At 45.5% G+C, this 14074-nt stretch overlaps 1 protein-coding gene across 2 annotated transcripts in view; it reads right to left on the bottom strand.

The window, feature by feature from the left end:
* SFXN5 (sideroflexin 5) overlaps window positions 1-14074 on the bottom strand; it is a 1158373-nt gene that overhangs the window by 451716 nt on the left and 692583 nt on the right. For both annotated transcript variants that reach the window (XR_013606958.1, XM_078674489.1), the window contains exon 11: window positions 6969-7084. Coding sequence is in view for 1 of the 2 variants with exons in the window: in XM_078674489.1 (XP_078530615.1) it covers window positions 6969-7084 (116 nt within the window). In the remaining variant the exon portion in view is untranslated. The remainder of the gene's footprint in view (window positions 1-6968; window positions 7085-14074) is intronic.

Raw genomic sequence — 14074 nt, 5'->3', positions numbered from 1 at the left:
ACTGGGTCTTGGTGCGGAAGCACCTCAGGAAGAGTTGCCTGGATGTGCGCTGGAGAGGGCCTTTCCAAGTTATTCTAGTGACGACTACTGCTGTGAAGTGTGGTGGATTGCCAAACTGGATCCATGCTTCTCATACCCGACGAGTCCCAGCACCCCTGGAAGGAACAGCTCCTCTAGAAGAGAGAAATTCTGACGAGGAAGAAGATCCTCAAGAGGGGTCGAGTCAAGCTGTGGGGGTGCCGGTGGAAGTTGGTGACTCTCCTGATCGAGCAGAAAGTGACCACGACAACAGTGACACTGAGTCTGCCTCGGAAAGGGGAAGTGGCGACGAAGGTGATCTGAGCGCAGAAGAGGCTGACAGTGGGCACGAACAGGGTGTGCAAACGAGAAGCAGAAGAGCAAGAAGTGCAGAGGCTCATTGGCCCGAGAGACGGAGGCGAATGAATGTGAGATTGGCTTCCGAAAGAGATCTTGCTCCTGTGTCCGAAGAATCAGATCCTGGAGGAGGGAGAACAAGAATCAGAGCAAAGGGGTCCGAGAAGGTCAAGGAGGGTGAGAGTACCTTGCCGAAGATACGCCACTCCTGAGTGGACCTACCCTTTTACAAATGCCAGGTGTACTGAGGTCCGGGACGGTGAGGTCAGTGGCTGTGACCAGTACGATCCCAAACGTTAAGTTGGAAGTGATACTGTTGGTACCTGGACTTGAAATTGAAGGCGCACTGACACTCACAATTCCTAATCCCCCTCTCTTAAGCAAGATACGTGATTTACTCCTGGATAGACTGATTTTTCCTACATTTGGTCCAGACATACCATCTTACGACGCAGTTGTGCTCCGCATGGAACTTTTGGACTATGTGTTGCAGGCAATCAGAGCAAGTATCATCATTGATTATTAAAGACTTTGTAAAGACTTTGAAAGGACTTTGCAAATAGCTGTTTAACCTAACCTAGAGCCGAGTGGAAGAAGGACAAATTTAGGGACTTTCCACAGAGGACGGAGAAGGGTTAAGGTTGTCTGTTGTTAAAGCAAAAGAAGAACTGAAACGGGGATTTCTGCTTTCCGAGGTGGTTTGTGGGACACAAATAACAAAGAAAGAGACTTTGGGTGCTTTCCGAGAACGAACTGCTTTGTGCTGAGACCATGGAGCCTGAAAACCCGAATTGTAGAGCCAAGTGCATAGTAGGCACCCTTTTAGGAGGAGTGATACTCCTTATAGCTATAGTAGTTTTAGTTTCCTATTTTGCACCGCACGAACAGGTAGTGAAGGCTGAGGGGACACCGACACCTACCACCCCTAGCCAGAAAGAAGACAGAGCCAGAAGAGAGAAAGCTTTGCTGGCTGCAGAAAGTCGTAGGCTACATACAGATCTGTCTATGGGAAATTTTGGACAGAACGCGTATGCAAAGTTGTTATATGAGTACATTGATGCGATGGATGCGAAAGACTGTTATGTGTGTATGCAATTGCCAGCTGCAGTAGACGAGGGTATTAGATACCATCACCTTCCATTGACATATGGAATTTCATGTAGTTTGCTGCTTAGCATATTTTATGGGCGAAACCATTTTGAATATTTCTTTTCGAATTATGATGCTGTGTTACCAGAAGTCCCTGCTTATAAGCATTTGAATAAGTGGGATTATTATAAGTCAGAGGACAGGCTTGGATACTTCTTCATTCCTACACAAGAATTAGACACCCCGTATGCACACCGACACAACTTGACCTGCTTACTATCAGAGATAGAGAAGAAGTTCATTGAGCAAGTGGAAGATAGGTACACGAGGCAAAAATGGCTGAGAGATTCAGGACAAGGCAAGGTAGACTGGACCGAAGAAGAGAAGCAGCATAGGTCAAGAGGGAGTTATGGTCCAATAGCTCTAGATGAAGTGCAGAAAGGGAAGTTGTGCCTTCACCGACCACAGACGTATTATGAAAATGTGTATGTGGGACATACTACATGTGAACACACCTTCACATTGGAATATTACACGAAAGATTTCCTGAAGAGCGTGGTACAGGTGATCCCTACTGTGTACTTTGTCTGCGGAAAGAATGCGTATGTGAGATTGCCCGAGAAGTGGTATGGAACATGCTATCTAGCCATTATTTTTCCCAAGATTTATCACACTGAGGATTTTGCTCTTTTGGAGGGAGGGCAGCCAAAGAGGGTGAAGCGAGGGGAAAGTGCTGGAGCAATTGTGGGAGATGTGTTTGCAGCAGCGATACCTATGTTGGGAGTCATATTGAATGACATAAAGATACGGCGATTGGCGACTGTGGTAGACGAATTGTCAATGAATACAGCTAAGTCATTAGTGTTGGTTGAGGGTGAGATGTTGTCGATCAGGACAATGGTTTTACAGAACCGTCTTGCGCTAGACGTCATCCTAGCGAAAGAGGGAGGAGTCTGTAAACGATTGAAGGTTCAGGAATGTTGCACTTATATCCCAGACAACTCTAAGGATCTGGAGACATATATAAGCAACATTACGGCAATCCATTATGAAATAGAGGATTTGACTCAGAAGAATGCGTGGGAGAAGGTTGGCAAGGGATTTGGAAAGGTTGGAAACTGGTTTGCAAATTTAGGGAAGAGTTTCCTTGGGTTTGTATTGAAACCCCTCATCATAGTGGTGGTGTGTGTAATTGGATTGTGGGGTTTAGTGAGATTGTACAAATGGTACAAGTCCACTAGATTGGCGAGATCAATGAGAGCGCAAGAGATGCGAATGGAGAGGCTCCAAGATAATCAATATCGTAGCTTGAGAGCGTTGGAGATGCTCAAGCGAGGGGAAATGGCCACAAGCACTGTTTAGATTGGTTCTTACCTTGAGGATGGTGTAAGGGTGGTGATGACACGGGTCATCAAAGGGGGGAACTGAGAGAACGCCATTTAAGGAGAAATTGTAGGGGTGCATCATATGTACAAGTAGTCAGCACCCGTAAATATAGAGGACTTATGTTTAGATGCAAGGTGGGATAGAGTCAAATCCACACTTGCTGTTTAACATAGAGATGCTGTTGAAATGAAATCTACTAATGAGAAGCGTGTTTAAACGAGTACTATTTTGCATTCAGATTTGCTTATTGAAATGTATAACTGTGTCCTTTATACTCGATAATTAGCAAAGTAGAAAATGCATTAGCTGTTAAAGTCAGAAACCTAGGGAACCAATGCATTGCTCAAGCAGGATGTTGGGCCTATAAATCAAGTAGAGGCCTAGTCCATGAAACTCGTGCAGGCCTGTTTGAAAAAGTCTTGCTTAGCATTTAGCTGTGGAAATGTTTTATAAAAGATGCTTTTAGAAAACTTTGCAACATTTATGGAATGTGAGCCGAATTGCATGTATTCTCTTGCAGGTGCACCATCAAGTAGACAGTAGAGTAGAAGGGCCCATTGTGTATGAGAGTTAGAAATGTTAGACTCAGACATGGAGGAGTAGACCAGGAATTTGAAGAAGCAACTTGAAACGATGGAGAGTCTGGGATCCAAGGACGTCTGCACGGACAAAGATGGACAAGTGCCATGGTGGAAAATTCTGCAAGCTAACACCTTCAAGAGGGGCGTACCTGAAGGCGGGTCGTTTACATTGTGGGGTTTCGTATTAGGGACAGCACCCCGAGGGTGGAGGCAGAGCAGATGGGCTGAGGAGCTAGAGAGAGCGGTTGGATGGCAAAGAGCTTAGCTAGGATTGAGAATTACACCTGATTCAAGAGAACGTGAGTGAACTTCTTTGGAAGTCACCACGGCTGACACCTTTTGCTAGGATGGACTGTTGTTGAGTAGGGATGTCACTTAGGATAGGGTAGGGATAGATTTAACTTGACTTTTCTTTCCAATGCATACCAGAATCCAAGTTACAGCAATTTTTGTTAGCCTGATGGTTCTGGAACTGATTCTCGTATTATTCATAAGCCGCCTAAGACTTTTCCGTAGGATTATGTTTGTATTAGTGCCCGTTTATCTTTTGAACCTCGTGTTGAGGTGTCTGTATCTTCAGCTGTTTTCATTTCTGTAATAAATCTTTAAACTTGGTTCTTAGTCAGTGGTCATTTGGGAAAGGTAAATGGGAATTGTTGCAAATATCGATTATTGGTAAATAGGTAGCCTACTTCACTCTATGACAGGTAAAAAGGTCCAGTCGACCTGTGACGGGATTTTGGAGAATGGTAAGCAGACTCTAGAGAAAATCCCGCCTTTCCACTACTTACTTACTACAAAATGCAATTCACAACCTCCGAGTGTAAATCTCCACCTCTCCCGTTTTTTCTAAGGGGAGATCCTCAGACACGTAAATTTGCTACTTAGTAGTACACGAGAGAGGGACCAGGGGAGTGACTTGAAAAAGGACCATACTTACTACTTAATAGAAGGGGTTTAGGGAGAGACTTGGGGAAGGGCATTCACTCACCCACGATAGAGTAAGCCCACTGTGTAACACTGGTGGGGACACCCCTTTAGCACTGGACCCTCAAAGTTAGCACGGTCAAGCAGTCTTAGGGTTACTGATGGAGGTAGAGTGGGCTGAGAGACTAAGAACTCAGGGATACAATCAATACAAGGCAATTACTTACTGTCCAGCCAGTCTTCGAAAAAGAAGGGTGAAGTGGAGTCGCGGCCCTCACCTTTCTGCAAATTTTGGAGGTTGGGTTCTTTCTTCTGCCTGCTCACAAAACTCCCAAAAAAGCTACTCTGGTTATAGCAGCGAGTACTTGGGTCCTGGTGCAGCGTCTCAGGCGACGGCGGCCTTCCTCTGGCCCGCGGCCCCACTAAACTACTGGTTAACTTGTGGAGAGGAGCCCTTCCAGTGAACATCGGGCAGGGCAAGGCAAGGGCGGAGAAAACCTCCCAAGGTTCACAGAGGTCCACTGTCACTTCTCCTCAACACAAAGGTGTGTCCCATTACAAAGAATCACAGAAAGGTCCTGCAGTTCACATCTGGAGTAGTGTGGCTCACTGGTTAGAGGCGGCAGACCCGGAAGCAGAGAACGGCCTGGGACCAGGGTTCAATTCCCGACGCGGCAGGGTCGTGGACCAGGGTCAGCGGACTTGATAATTCTCGCCTCGGTACCTACTCTAACCAGGGATCACACTCGGCAACTCTGGGCATTAGCTTGCCTCATCTCTACAACGGCCCCCCACATTCGCCGGGGATGCCTGGTTTCACCTTGGAGATACCCAGTAGGGACCATCTCACAAGGATAGCCAGGACGGGTTCCCCAGCGGTCTACAGCGCCACGACGCCTCAGGGCAGCAGTGCGCTTTACAAGACACAAACATTACATCTGTGCCAACCCTACAACTTAGGGATCACTGGGATGTATTAATTACCAAACATGGATACCAGTCTCGCGATGGCCACATGTATAGCAGAGGTGTGTGAAGTATGTCGCACACACTTTACACACCACCTCTATACACGCAGGTAAGTACACACATGCAACTTCTATGTCTCACATGGTTGTAGGAGACTGGCAGTTCAATTAAAATATGTGGGAGAGGCTGTAGGTGATTCTCTCTGGCAGGGCCAGGCAAAAAGGCTAGACTTGTCCGTGGAACCTTTATGGCTGCTAGCACCGTCAGCCTTGTAAGGCCTGGCTCACACTTGGTTAGGAGGTCTGTGTCTGGGTCTCACTCCGTGTTACACACATGCCTCCAATGCACCCACATGATCTCCACTGAGGACTGGTCTGTGGTTCTGAGTAATGACCAGGGGCTGGGATAAGCTCAAGCATTCCATCCATCATTTCTATTTTCCTCGCCATGGGTAAGGAGCCAGTCTAACCCTGCGTAGACAGAAGTGATCCTGTTCCAACAGGGAGGTCATGTGGGAAAAAGAAGTTGGTGTGCAATGCCATGTATACACGAGGACAAGATAACAGGTCTATTGTGTTTGTGACACTGGCACTGGTGTTTGTGACCTCCAGTCATCTCTGCCTGTCAGAGTCTCCACCATGGAAAGATGGCGGCTCCTTTCGAGCACTGGAAGCTAGGCAATGACAAAGGAACAGCAGGCGTGTACTGCCACAACATTCTAGGTATAGAACTAACTTGTTTTATAGAAATATTTTTATCACAGAGGACAGAACTGGACAAAAGGTAAGGGTGGAGGTAGAGGGTAGAGGAGTAGCATGCTAACCCATGACTTACTATGCAGCACTCTCCTTGTGACACTGGTGCAGCAATGAGTGTGCAACAAACAGTGCTGCAGGGAACCAGCGGCAGCAGCAGCACTGTAGTACTGTCAAATTTAAAGCAAGATTAAAAATGCGCTTTTTCATATGACATCAACACAAGGCATATTATTAAGAACATTTGTACATGAAGGATGCAATAGATGTGTAGGTATATGCACTATAATAGCTTGTATTATTATAATAGCTTGTATTATTATAATAGCTTGTATTATTTAATGCCGTTTATATTTTCAATGTAGCCTTATTTTGCACAAAAAGAAAATAATTATCTTACAAAACAACACTTGTCAAATATTGTTGTGTATTTACATACTTATTCAGCAGACACTAAAAGTAAGCATGTGGACATCACGGTGATTATGTTGCTTTTAGTGGGCGGAACATTCTTTTCAAGATGGCTTCTGCATTCACCAACTAGTCCCAGCCACAAGCTAAAAGCAATACACGTCATGCATTGCGATGCAGCACTCGCTTGACCCAATAGCATGGTGGTGCAGCAGACAAACCCCTATGGGCTGGAAGAATATGCGATTGACATTGTCTGAAACCAATGTCTGAAGGAGGCTTACCCAATCAAGGCAAGCGATGAAGACAACTGGCTCAAAGCCCACTCGCTGTATTATTTATGAGAAGCCACAATTATACAAAATACTGGACTGAAGTGTGGAAAAAAAGACATGTGAAATTGAAGAAGTAATACAATACTCTGCTGCCAGTTTGAGAATAACAAAAACACAAACTTCATACATAAGTTACCTACATGTTTTGCAGCAATTTTGGACGATCCCACAATGTTTCCGTCACCGTCGAAGACATCAATTCCTTCTTCCAGCTCACTATGTCTCATAAGAACCACATTGCAAACATTGGCACTCGCTGGGAAGAAGAAACCAAACATACTCAGGAGCGTGCATACCAAACTCTTTATTAACAGTCAGATGTATTGAAATGTTACCCAACATTCTAAAATATATGGGAGCATCTGCCCAGGAGCATGCTCTCCCTGGTTCGAATACATCTGCAGCGGTCAGGGTATTTTTGAACACCTCTATCATTTATTTTTAAGATGAGTGGTAAAGTCTTGCAGAATCGCATATTACCGTGTGACATATGGAGCACTTTTGGTTTCACTAGAACCAATCCGGCAAGGGAGCTAGATCAGACATTGAACTGCATTGGGTTTTTATATGAAAAGGGTTAGCTACAAGGTCATTGGAGCACAGTGAAAGAGGAGTATAGGGCAGGAGAACATTCAAGGACCTCCCTCTGTTCATGGATGGGGGGCATAAGATCCTGGTCAGGTTTGCTCAGTGGGTGGGCACTGCCGGCATTGATAATTTAATATCTCTCATCAGAATATACTTGTATTTATATTTTAAAAAAATGCATTTGAATTCACTGTATTTATTAAAACGGATGCAACCTTACTTAACGTAAAACTTGAGCATAACTTACATATTTTATAAAGAGGTGAATTAAAACATTAGTGATGGTCTAACACCACTTTGCAGCAGAATTGAATATCTTTCAACAACACAAAAAGGCGTACACAGGTGCAACACTGTTAGACTACCACTGATCTTGTCTGATACCCGCAAAGAAACAGTAGTAGTTCTAACAAAAAGAAGTGACAGTCTTAAAACCTTTACCTCCTCTGCCGGTTTCATGAAGCTCTTTTCCCCAGCCAACCTAGGATCGGGGTCTAAGATGTTGGAGGCCTAAGGTGGTTCACAGCTGTGGAACGTGATCTAGAAGTTTCCACCATTCCAGATTCCCAAAGCCTCAACACTCCCTTCACTTGCTCCAGGCCTGGATGTCCAGCACCTCCATAAAGCTCAACCACACCAAAACAGAATACCTACCATTTGATAAGAACAACAAGAGAGAAGTAGTCCAAACCTGGCTTCAAGACATGACCCTGTACACAGTGGCAGCTGCTACCTGGAACCAGCAGTGGGGCGGGGATAAGTGGGCAGGGGAAAATCGGGTTAAAACCAAAAGTATCACTTACTTCCCGGCTGCATCTCCTGCATCCTCTTCCTGACTTCTTGGGGAAAACAGGAAGCAGGATGCAACGGGGCTCCCACGCTCTCCACACCAATCACAGAGCTGCAATGCAGTGTTGTGATTGGTCTGAGTGCCGTGACACAGTGCTCAGCTAGGGGCTGGAGGGGAGGGCATGTTCTCCACGCAAGCTGAAATGCAGCCTGCATGGAGGACATGCCATGTGCGCATGACTGTTTGGCCAGCCCGAGAGGGCCACCAATCACTCATGCTCGCATAGGGAGTGCAAACCACTCATCCCTCTGCTCTGAGAGCAGAACCGCCTCACAAAGACGCCGCAAAGGGAAAAAATAAAATGATAATAACCTCAAGTTATTATCATTTTATTTTTCCTTTCTTTACACTGCATAAAGCAGAGGAGCCGGCACTGCCTGTGCAGACACATATCCCAACTTTCACACAAGTTACTGAAATGTATCCTACGTACCAACCTTACCCTCAAGGAACACCTTGACAAGAACACAACTACTACTGTAGTATTCTTGCAGTATGCTCCCATGCCTCCTAGAATCCACATGGATCTCAGTAAGGGCATTGTACAAGCCGCAACACGACTCATCAAAGGTTTAATAAAATATCACAACACCCCCAACCCATAGGCTCTCTTTGACAGTCCTCACTATCTTCCAAACCAGTCGCTCATCTACAAAGCCATCATTACCAGCACCCCTGTCTATCGGGGCGACAAGCTCAACACCTCTGGTGGTTTTTGGTAGACTCGTAGCCAAGACGCCGTCACTCGTGAGACAGAAAAGTAAAAACAATGCAACCTTGTATCCATTAGCACTGCTCAAACCCAACTTGTAAATACGAAAGAGCTGAAGACACCCCTCTCTAAAGAGCACCTCACACTAAAGGAGCAGTCTTTTCCCTCTCTCTAAAAGTCTAAAGTAAGCGGTCTCTCGAGTCACACTTCAACTTTATCTTTGCTTTGATCCTCCAGTGTTTCACTACCATTCGGAGACATTTGTGGTAAACAAATACCACATACAAACTGCCATTAAAAAAACCTCTATGGATAACTTAGACTACAGGTATTTTCTCAAACACTTAATAGGTTGTTAATATGGATCCACATCCCACAATGTTCCTCCCTACAAAACTTCTAAATTAAGAGACATTTGCAGCTTCTCATACGTATAATCCTAATGAATAGTACAATGGGCACTACATCAATGAGCCTAGTTATTTCTTTATTTGCAGTATTTTTATAAGTGTCTCAATATCGCTTTTGTACCACTTCAGAGCACTAAGCCGCTAGGCAGAGGATGAACAGGTGGGGATTCTTTTGCTCAACAGAGTTTTCTCCAGCTGGTGAAGTCCAGTCCTCCATTCAGTTGGCGAGAGTGTGAAACAGACACAGCCGGATTAGTTTGCGGGCGCAGATTATGCCTAAACTCCCTAAACTATGAGCCAGGATATAGAGCGCAGGGTGTCGTCATACTTAGGAGGGAGAGAAGCAGTGTTACTCCCTCTTACCAACGACTCCTTTTTGATCCTAATGAAGATCTCTGGCCAGGTGAGAAATGCGCATAAGATCTGGGGAGCACAAATTAGAAATTCATACAAAGAGAATGAATGCACCATTGGTTTTCATTGTCTTGCAAATTTCCACACTGAACATTAAATTGGAGTAACAGAGAGGTGGAGACGTCACTTGAAAAAGAAAGTTTTACTCTACGACCCCATTTATTGGGTCTTAACAAGATATTGTGGGAGAGTGCAATTCATTATTGATCGCAAGCATGCTATGGTAGTACAGAAGTCACTTCATTCTAATCCTGACATTTTAGTATCACTTAAATCTAGTCCCGAAGTTCTAGTACAGTGTGACTGGTGCGCTGCAATTCTATTGGTAAAAATGTTACAAGTCGTTGTCAATAGAGAGGGACGCCGTAGCTTACTGCCAGTTGTCTGCCCACGCCGCCACTATCTCTCCATTGCCTGCCCATGCTGCCACCGCCGCCAGTTTGCTGCGTGCTCAACGCTGTAAAACTGGAGTCACCTGGGGAGTGGAGCTGGTCTCATGGACTAGAGACTACAGCTCCCAGCACCCCTAGCGGACCTGCACACCTGAGGAGCAGCGCCGGGAGGCGCGCAAAAGGGGGACAGGCTTCCCACAGGGCGGGACGTGCGCGGGCGTGCCCCGGACGCGCCCGGGCAAAGCCCGGGCTAAGGGCAGGCCCGTCTGCACCCGTCAGAGCCCGAAGGAGGCCAGGCAGGGCCACATTATTGATCGGGTGAACTGGAGGATCAATGACTGAGTCAAGATAACGACAAAGTACTGCTATTAAATTGCCCTGTTATACAGGGGTTCTTCATTGTCTTCTGGGACCTTAATATGAGTAGAAAATGTATATCTGGGCAAGGAGTTGTGGGGATTTTGGACGCCTTCTTGAAAAGGGCGGAATCAGTTCTAATGCATGAAATTGATTTTACGGAGAGGAGGCTATCCCTAGATCCCCAATGCCCTTTGATGCAAAATACCACAGCGCCCATACTGCCACCCTTGAGCCCGGGGGAGAGTGAGGAGTTTGTGGAGGTTCCTCCTCCCTTAGGTGACTCGGGTGCTATAGCTCAAGGTCCATCAGCTCTGATACAGTCAGTACCTAGAGGGAGCCCCCCGGCCACACTGTTACAACCAGGGGCCCAAAGGCTAAGAGCGCACAGGCCCATGTCTCAGCACCTCCATCAAAGAAAAGAAAAGGGCAGGGCAATCAAAAAACAAATCCACCTACACTGAAGTATATAGGTCGGAAACCCTCCCAGCCTCTCACTGACCACGGGCAAGGCAAATCTACAATCACGATTGAGGGGGCGTGGAATTAGGGGGCGACAGTGGAACCCTCAGCAAATTTATTAACTGAGGATTCCCCTTGTCAAATGGAATTAATGTTCTCACGCCTCCTTAACCCCATATTACAAAAACATTCTCATATTGAGGTCAGGTTAGCCAACTTGGAAACAATCCTCTCAACCCCCTCAAAATCAGTACTGGTCAACCAGGGGAGGATTAAAGGGGTTAACCCAGCTAGGCACCGCATTGGGTGTAGTGGGTACGATAAGGGTATTTTTGATAAAGGGCCATCAAATCCTACTTCAGATGCCCCTATAAGGCAGAAGATATGCCCCAGCAACAAGGAGAGTGGAAGCGTAGTGTGCTCAACACCTACCTGTAGTGGTGGTGCTGCACAAAGCCACACCCCTCCATTACAGTGAGCATCTGGTAATTACCCTAGTGACAACATAAGCAGGAAAAATTCCACACAACCAGTGAGTGCCCCCCCCCAAGCTCTATGATAAATAAGTCCCCTGCTCGTGATGCACTCCCAATACCAGTCACAAACTTACATCTACCCCTTGAGGCAACACCTTATACTGTGGTAGTGGCAAATATTCCCACATTGCCAGCTAACAATAGCGAGCATTGGTCTGCCCTGCGGAATAAATCTCTCTACTTTCTTAGTACCAGGACTGGGATTAATACAAACCTCTTGTACTCAGAATACAAGTTTGCACATAGAATTGGCTGGGTGGGTTAATCCAGGAAGCAGCTTAAGGGGGATTGTTTTGTGGTGTCATTTATATCGCCAGACCTTGTTCATTTAATTCTGGACTGGGCTGGCTATGGGCCAGTTAGACCGTACGAGCCCGCCATACTACCCTTAGGGCACTTTGACCCTCCTTCCTCGCAGGCTCTGTCAGCTAACCTATGGCTTTCTTCTAGGGAGAAGACGCCCATCTATGATAACCTTGCTAGATACTCTGTCCCAACCAGTAATCGTTTTGATGTCTTCCGTACGTTGGATGACATTGATTGACAATCACACTCTAGGAAGTATAACAGTCCTATTGGTGGGCAAGCTAGGCAGTCGGGATGCGGGGTGAGAACCCATATAAATAGGCCCTGTATAGCAGCAGAAGTCCAAAGCTTTATACCCCATGAACAAGGTACAGCGGCTGAATCACATGACAATGTGTCCTCCTTTGGGGCACCGATTGTCCCCCTGGGCCTTCCACCGATACATACTATTGTGGGCGAGGGTATTTCAAATGGCTTAGTTTCTTGGGAACATACACTACCGCAACCTTCAAATAACTTATGCCCCAGTATAGGGCACGTGGGAGGCAATGTTGCTGTTAATGTGACCATTTTGGGGTTAGCTAGTTCTTCCAATGATAACACGTATCCTGGGCGTAGCCTTGTATCTTGGAATATACCTGGTTTGCGCTCCAAGATTAGCAATCCCTTATGGTCTGAATATGCTCTAAAACAGGACATTATTTGTCTACAAGAAACTTGGTCAAAGGAACCAATCCACTTGAATGGTTATAGAACATTTGATACTCAAGCAAAAGGGGGGTCTCACGGCAGAGCTAAAGGTGGTCTTTGTATATATGTAAGCAACAAGTTAAATTGTGTTACAACTGTCTCTCAATTGGCATCCCCACTATAACCAGTTTTTAACCTTGTACTCATCTGCTTCCAACTCAATAACTCTGGTCAACTTTTATAATAATATTTTACCTGATAGTACCTCTAAGGTGGTTCACACACTTTGTAAAGAGTTAAATACTATGTGTAATGCAAAGGGCCTTGAAATATGCTAATTGTATGTGGGGACTTTAACTATGCCCTGTGCCCCTTTGAGGACGAAAGGATATGTGGTCTTAATGAGTTAGAAGGCACACATAATACACACTTTTGCCATCAGGGTACAGGGGATCTTTTTAACGAACTAGTTTTCAACCTAGACTTAGGCTTTGCCAATGATCTAAGTATAAGGTCTGTCCCAATGCCGCAGACCTACAATGGTGGAGGCCACTGTTCCACAATAGACTATATTTTGTTGTCGAACAGTTTTGCCCCTAGATTACTTACTTTTAAAGTTGATACAATTTCCCTGAGTGATAATTTCCCTCTATGTATCACGTTGACTCATGTTGTGACTGGCCAGGGAAGAAAGAACCAGGAGATAGATGATGCCCTGGTGCACTTCAAACTAGATAAAACAAATGGTTATACACTCCGTTGGAACATGATGGACGTGAGGTAGTTAATAAAACAATAATCACAAGGTGTAGTAAGGACATTGACATCTGTCTGAATGAATTAGCATCCCACGAGGGCATACTGTCCTCATTTCAAAACTTGGCAACTGTGGTCCGGGACATAACGTTCAAACGTGGGGGTAAAAAGCCTGCCGTGCAGCGATGGTTTGATTTAAATTGCTCTTGTGCACATTCCCATCTGAAACAAGAACTGCACAATGTACCAAGGAACATCACTCACGTTAGACAGGCGAGGAAGAACTATAGTCAGGCTCTCCAAGAAAGGAAGAATGCTCTTAGAAAAGAGGCATGGGAGAAGCTTTCCGCAGCTACACACTTAAAAGATAGTGCCGCATTCTGGAAAGCGGTTAAAACACAATTGTTTACCCCAGCTGGAGGCCCAACTATCGTAGTAGCTATCTCAGATGGTCAATGGATTGATCATTTTTCCAAAATATACAACGGGGCAAATACTGGTATTGGTCAAATTAGTAGAAATTCAGGACCGATTAATCAGTTTTCCAATCTAGACTTTAATATTGACGAAGTGAGTAGGGCTCTCTCCGCAAGTGCAGGTGGGAAGGCCTCTGGTCCAGATGGGATTCCTGTGGACCTGTACAAGTCCAATGTCACTCTATGTGTTCCAATAATTACTCAAATAATCAACGCCAGTTGTAAGGCTGCTTTTCCACCAACTTGGGTGGAATCCATTATTGTCCCCATATTTAAAAAGGGAGATCAACAGGATCC

This window comes from Lissotriton helveticus, chromosome 2_1 (assembly GCF_964261635.1).
Source record: "Lissotriton helveticus chromosome 2_1, aLisHel1.1, whole genome shotgun sequence".
Taxonomy (NCBI): domain Eukaryota; kingdom Metazoa; phylum Chordata; class Amphibia; order Caudata; family Salamandridae; genus Lissotriton; species Lissotriton helveticus.
This window is presented reverse-complemented; position numbering and strand designations above follow the sequence as displayed.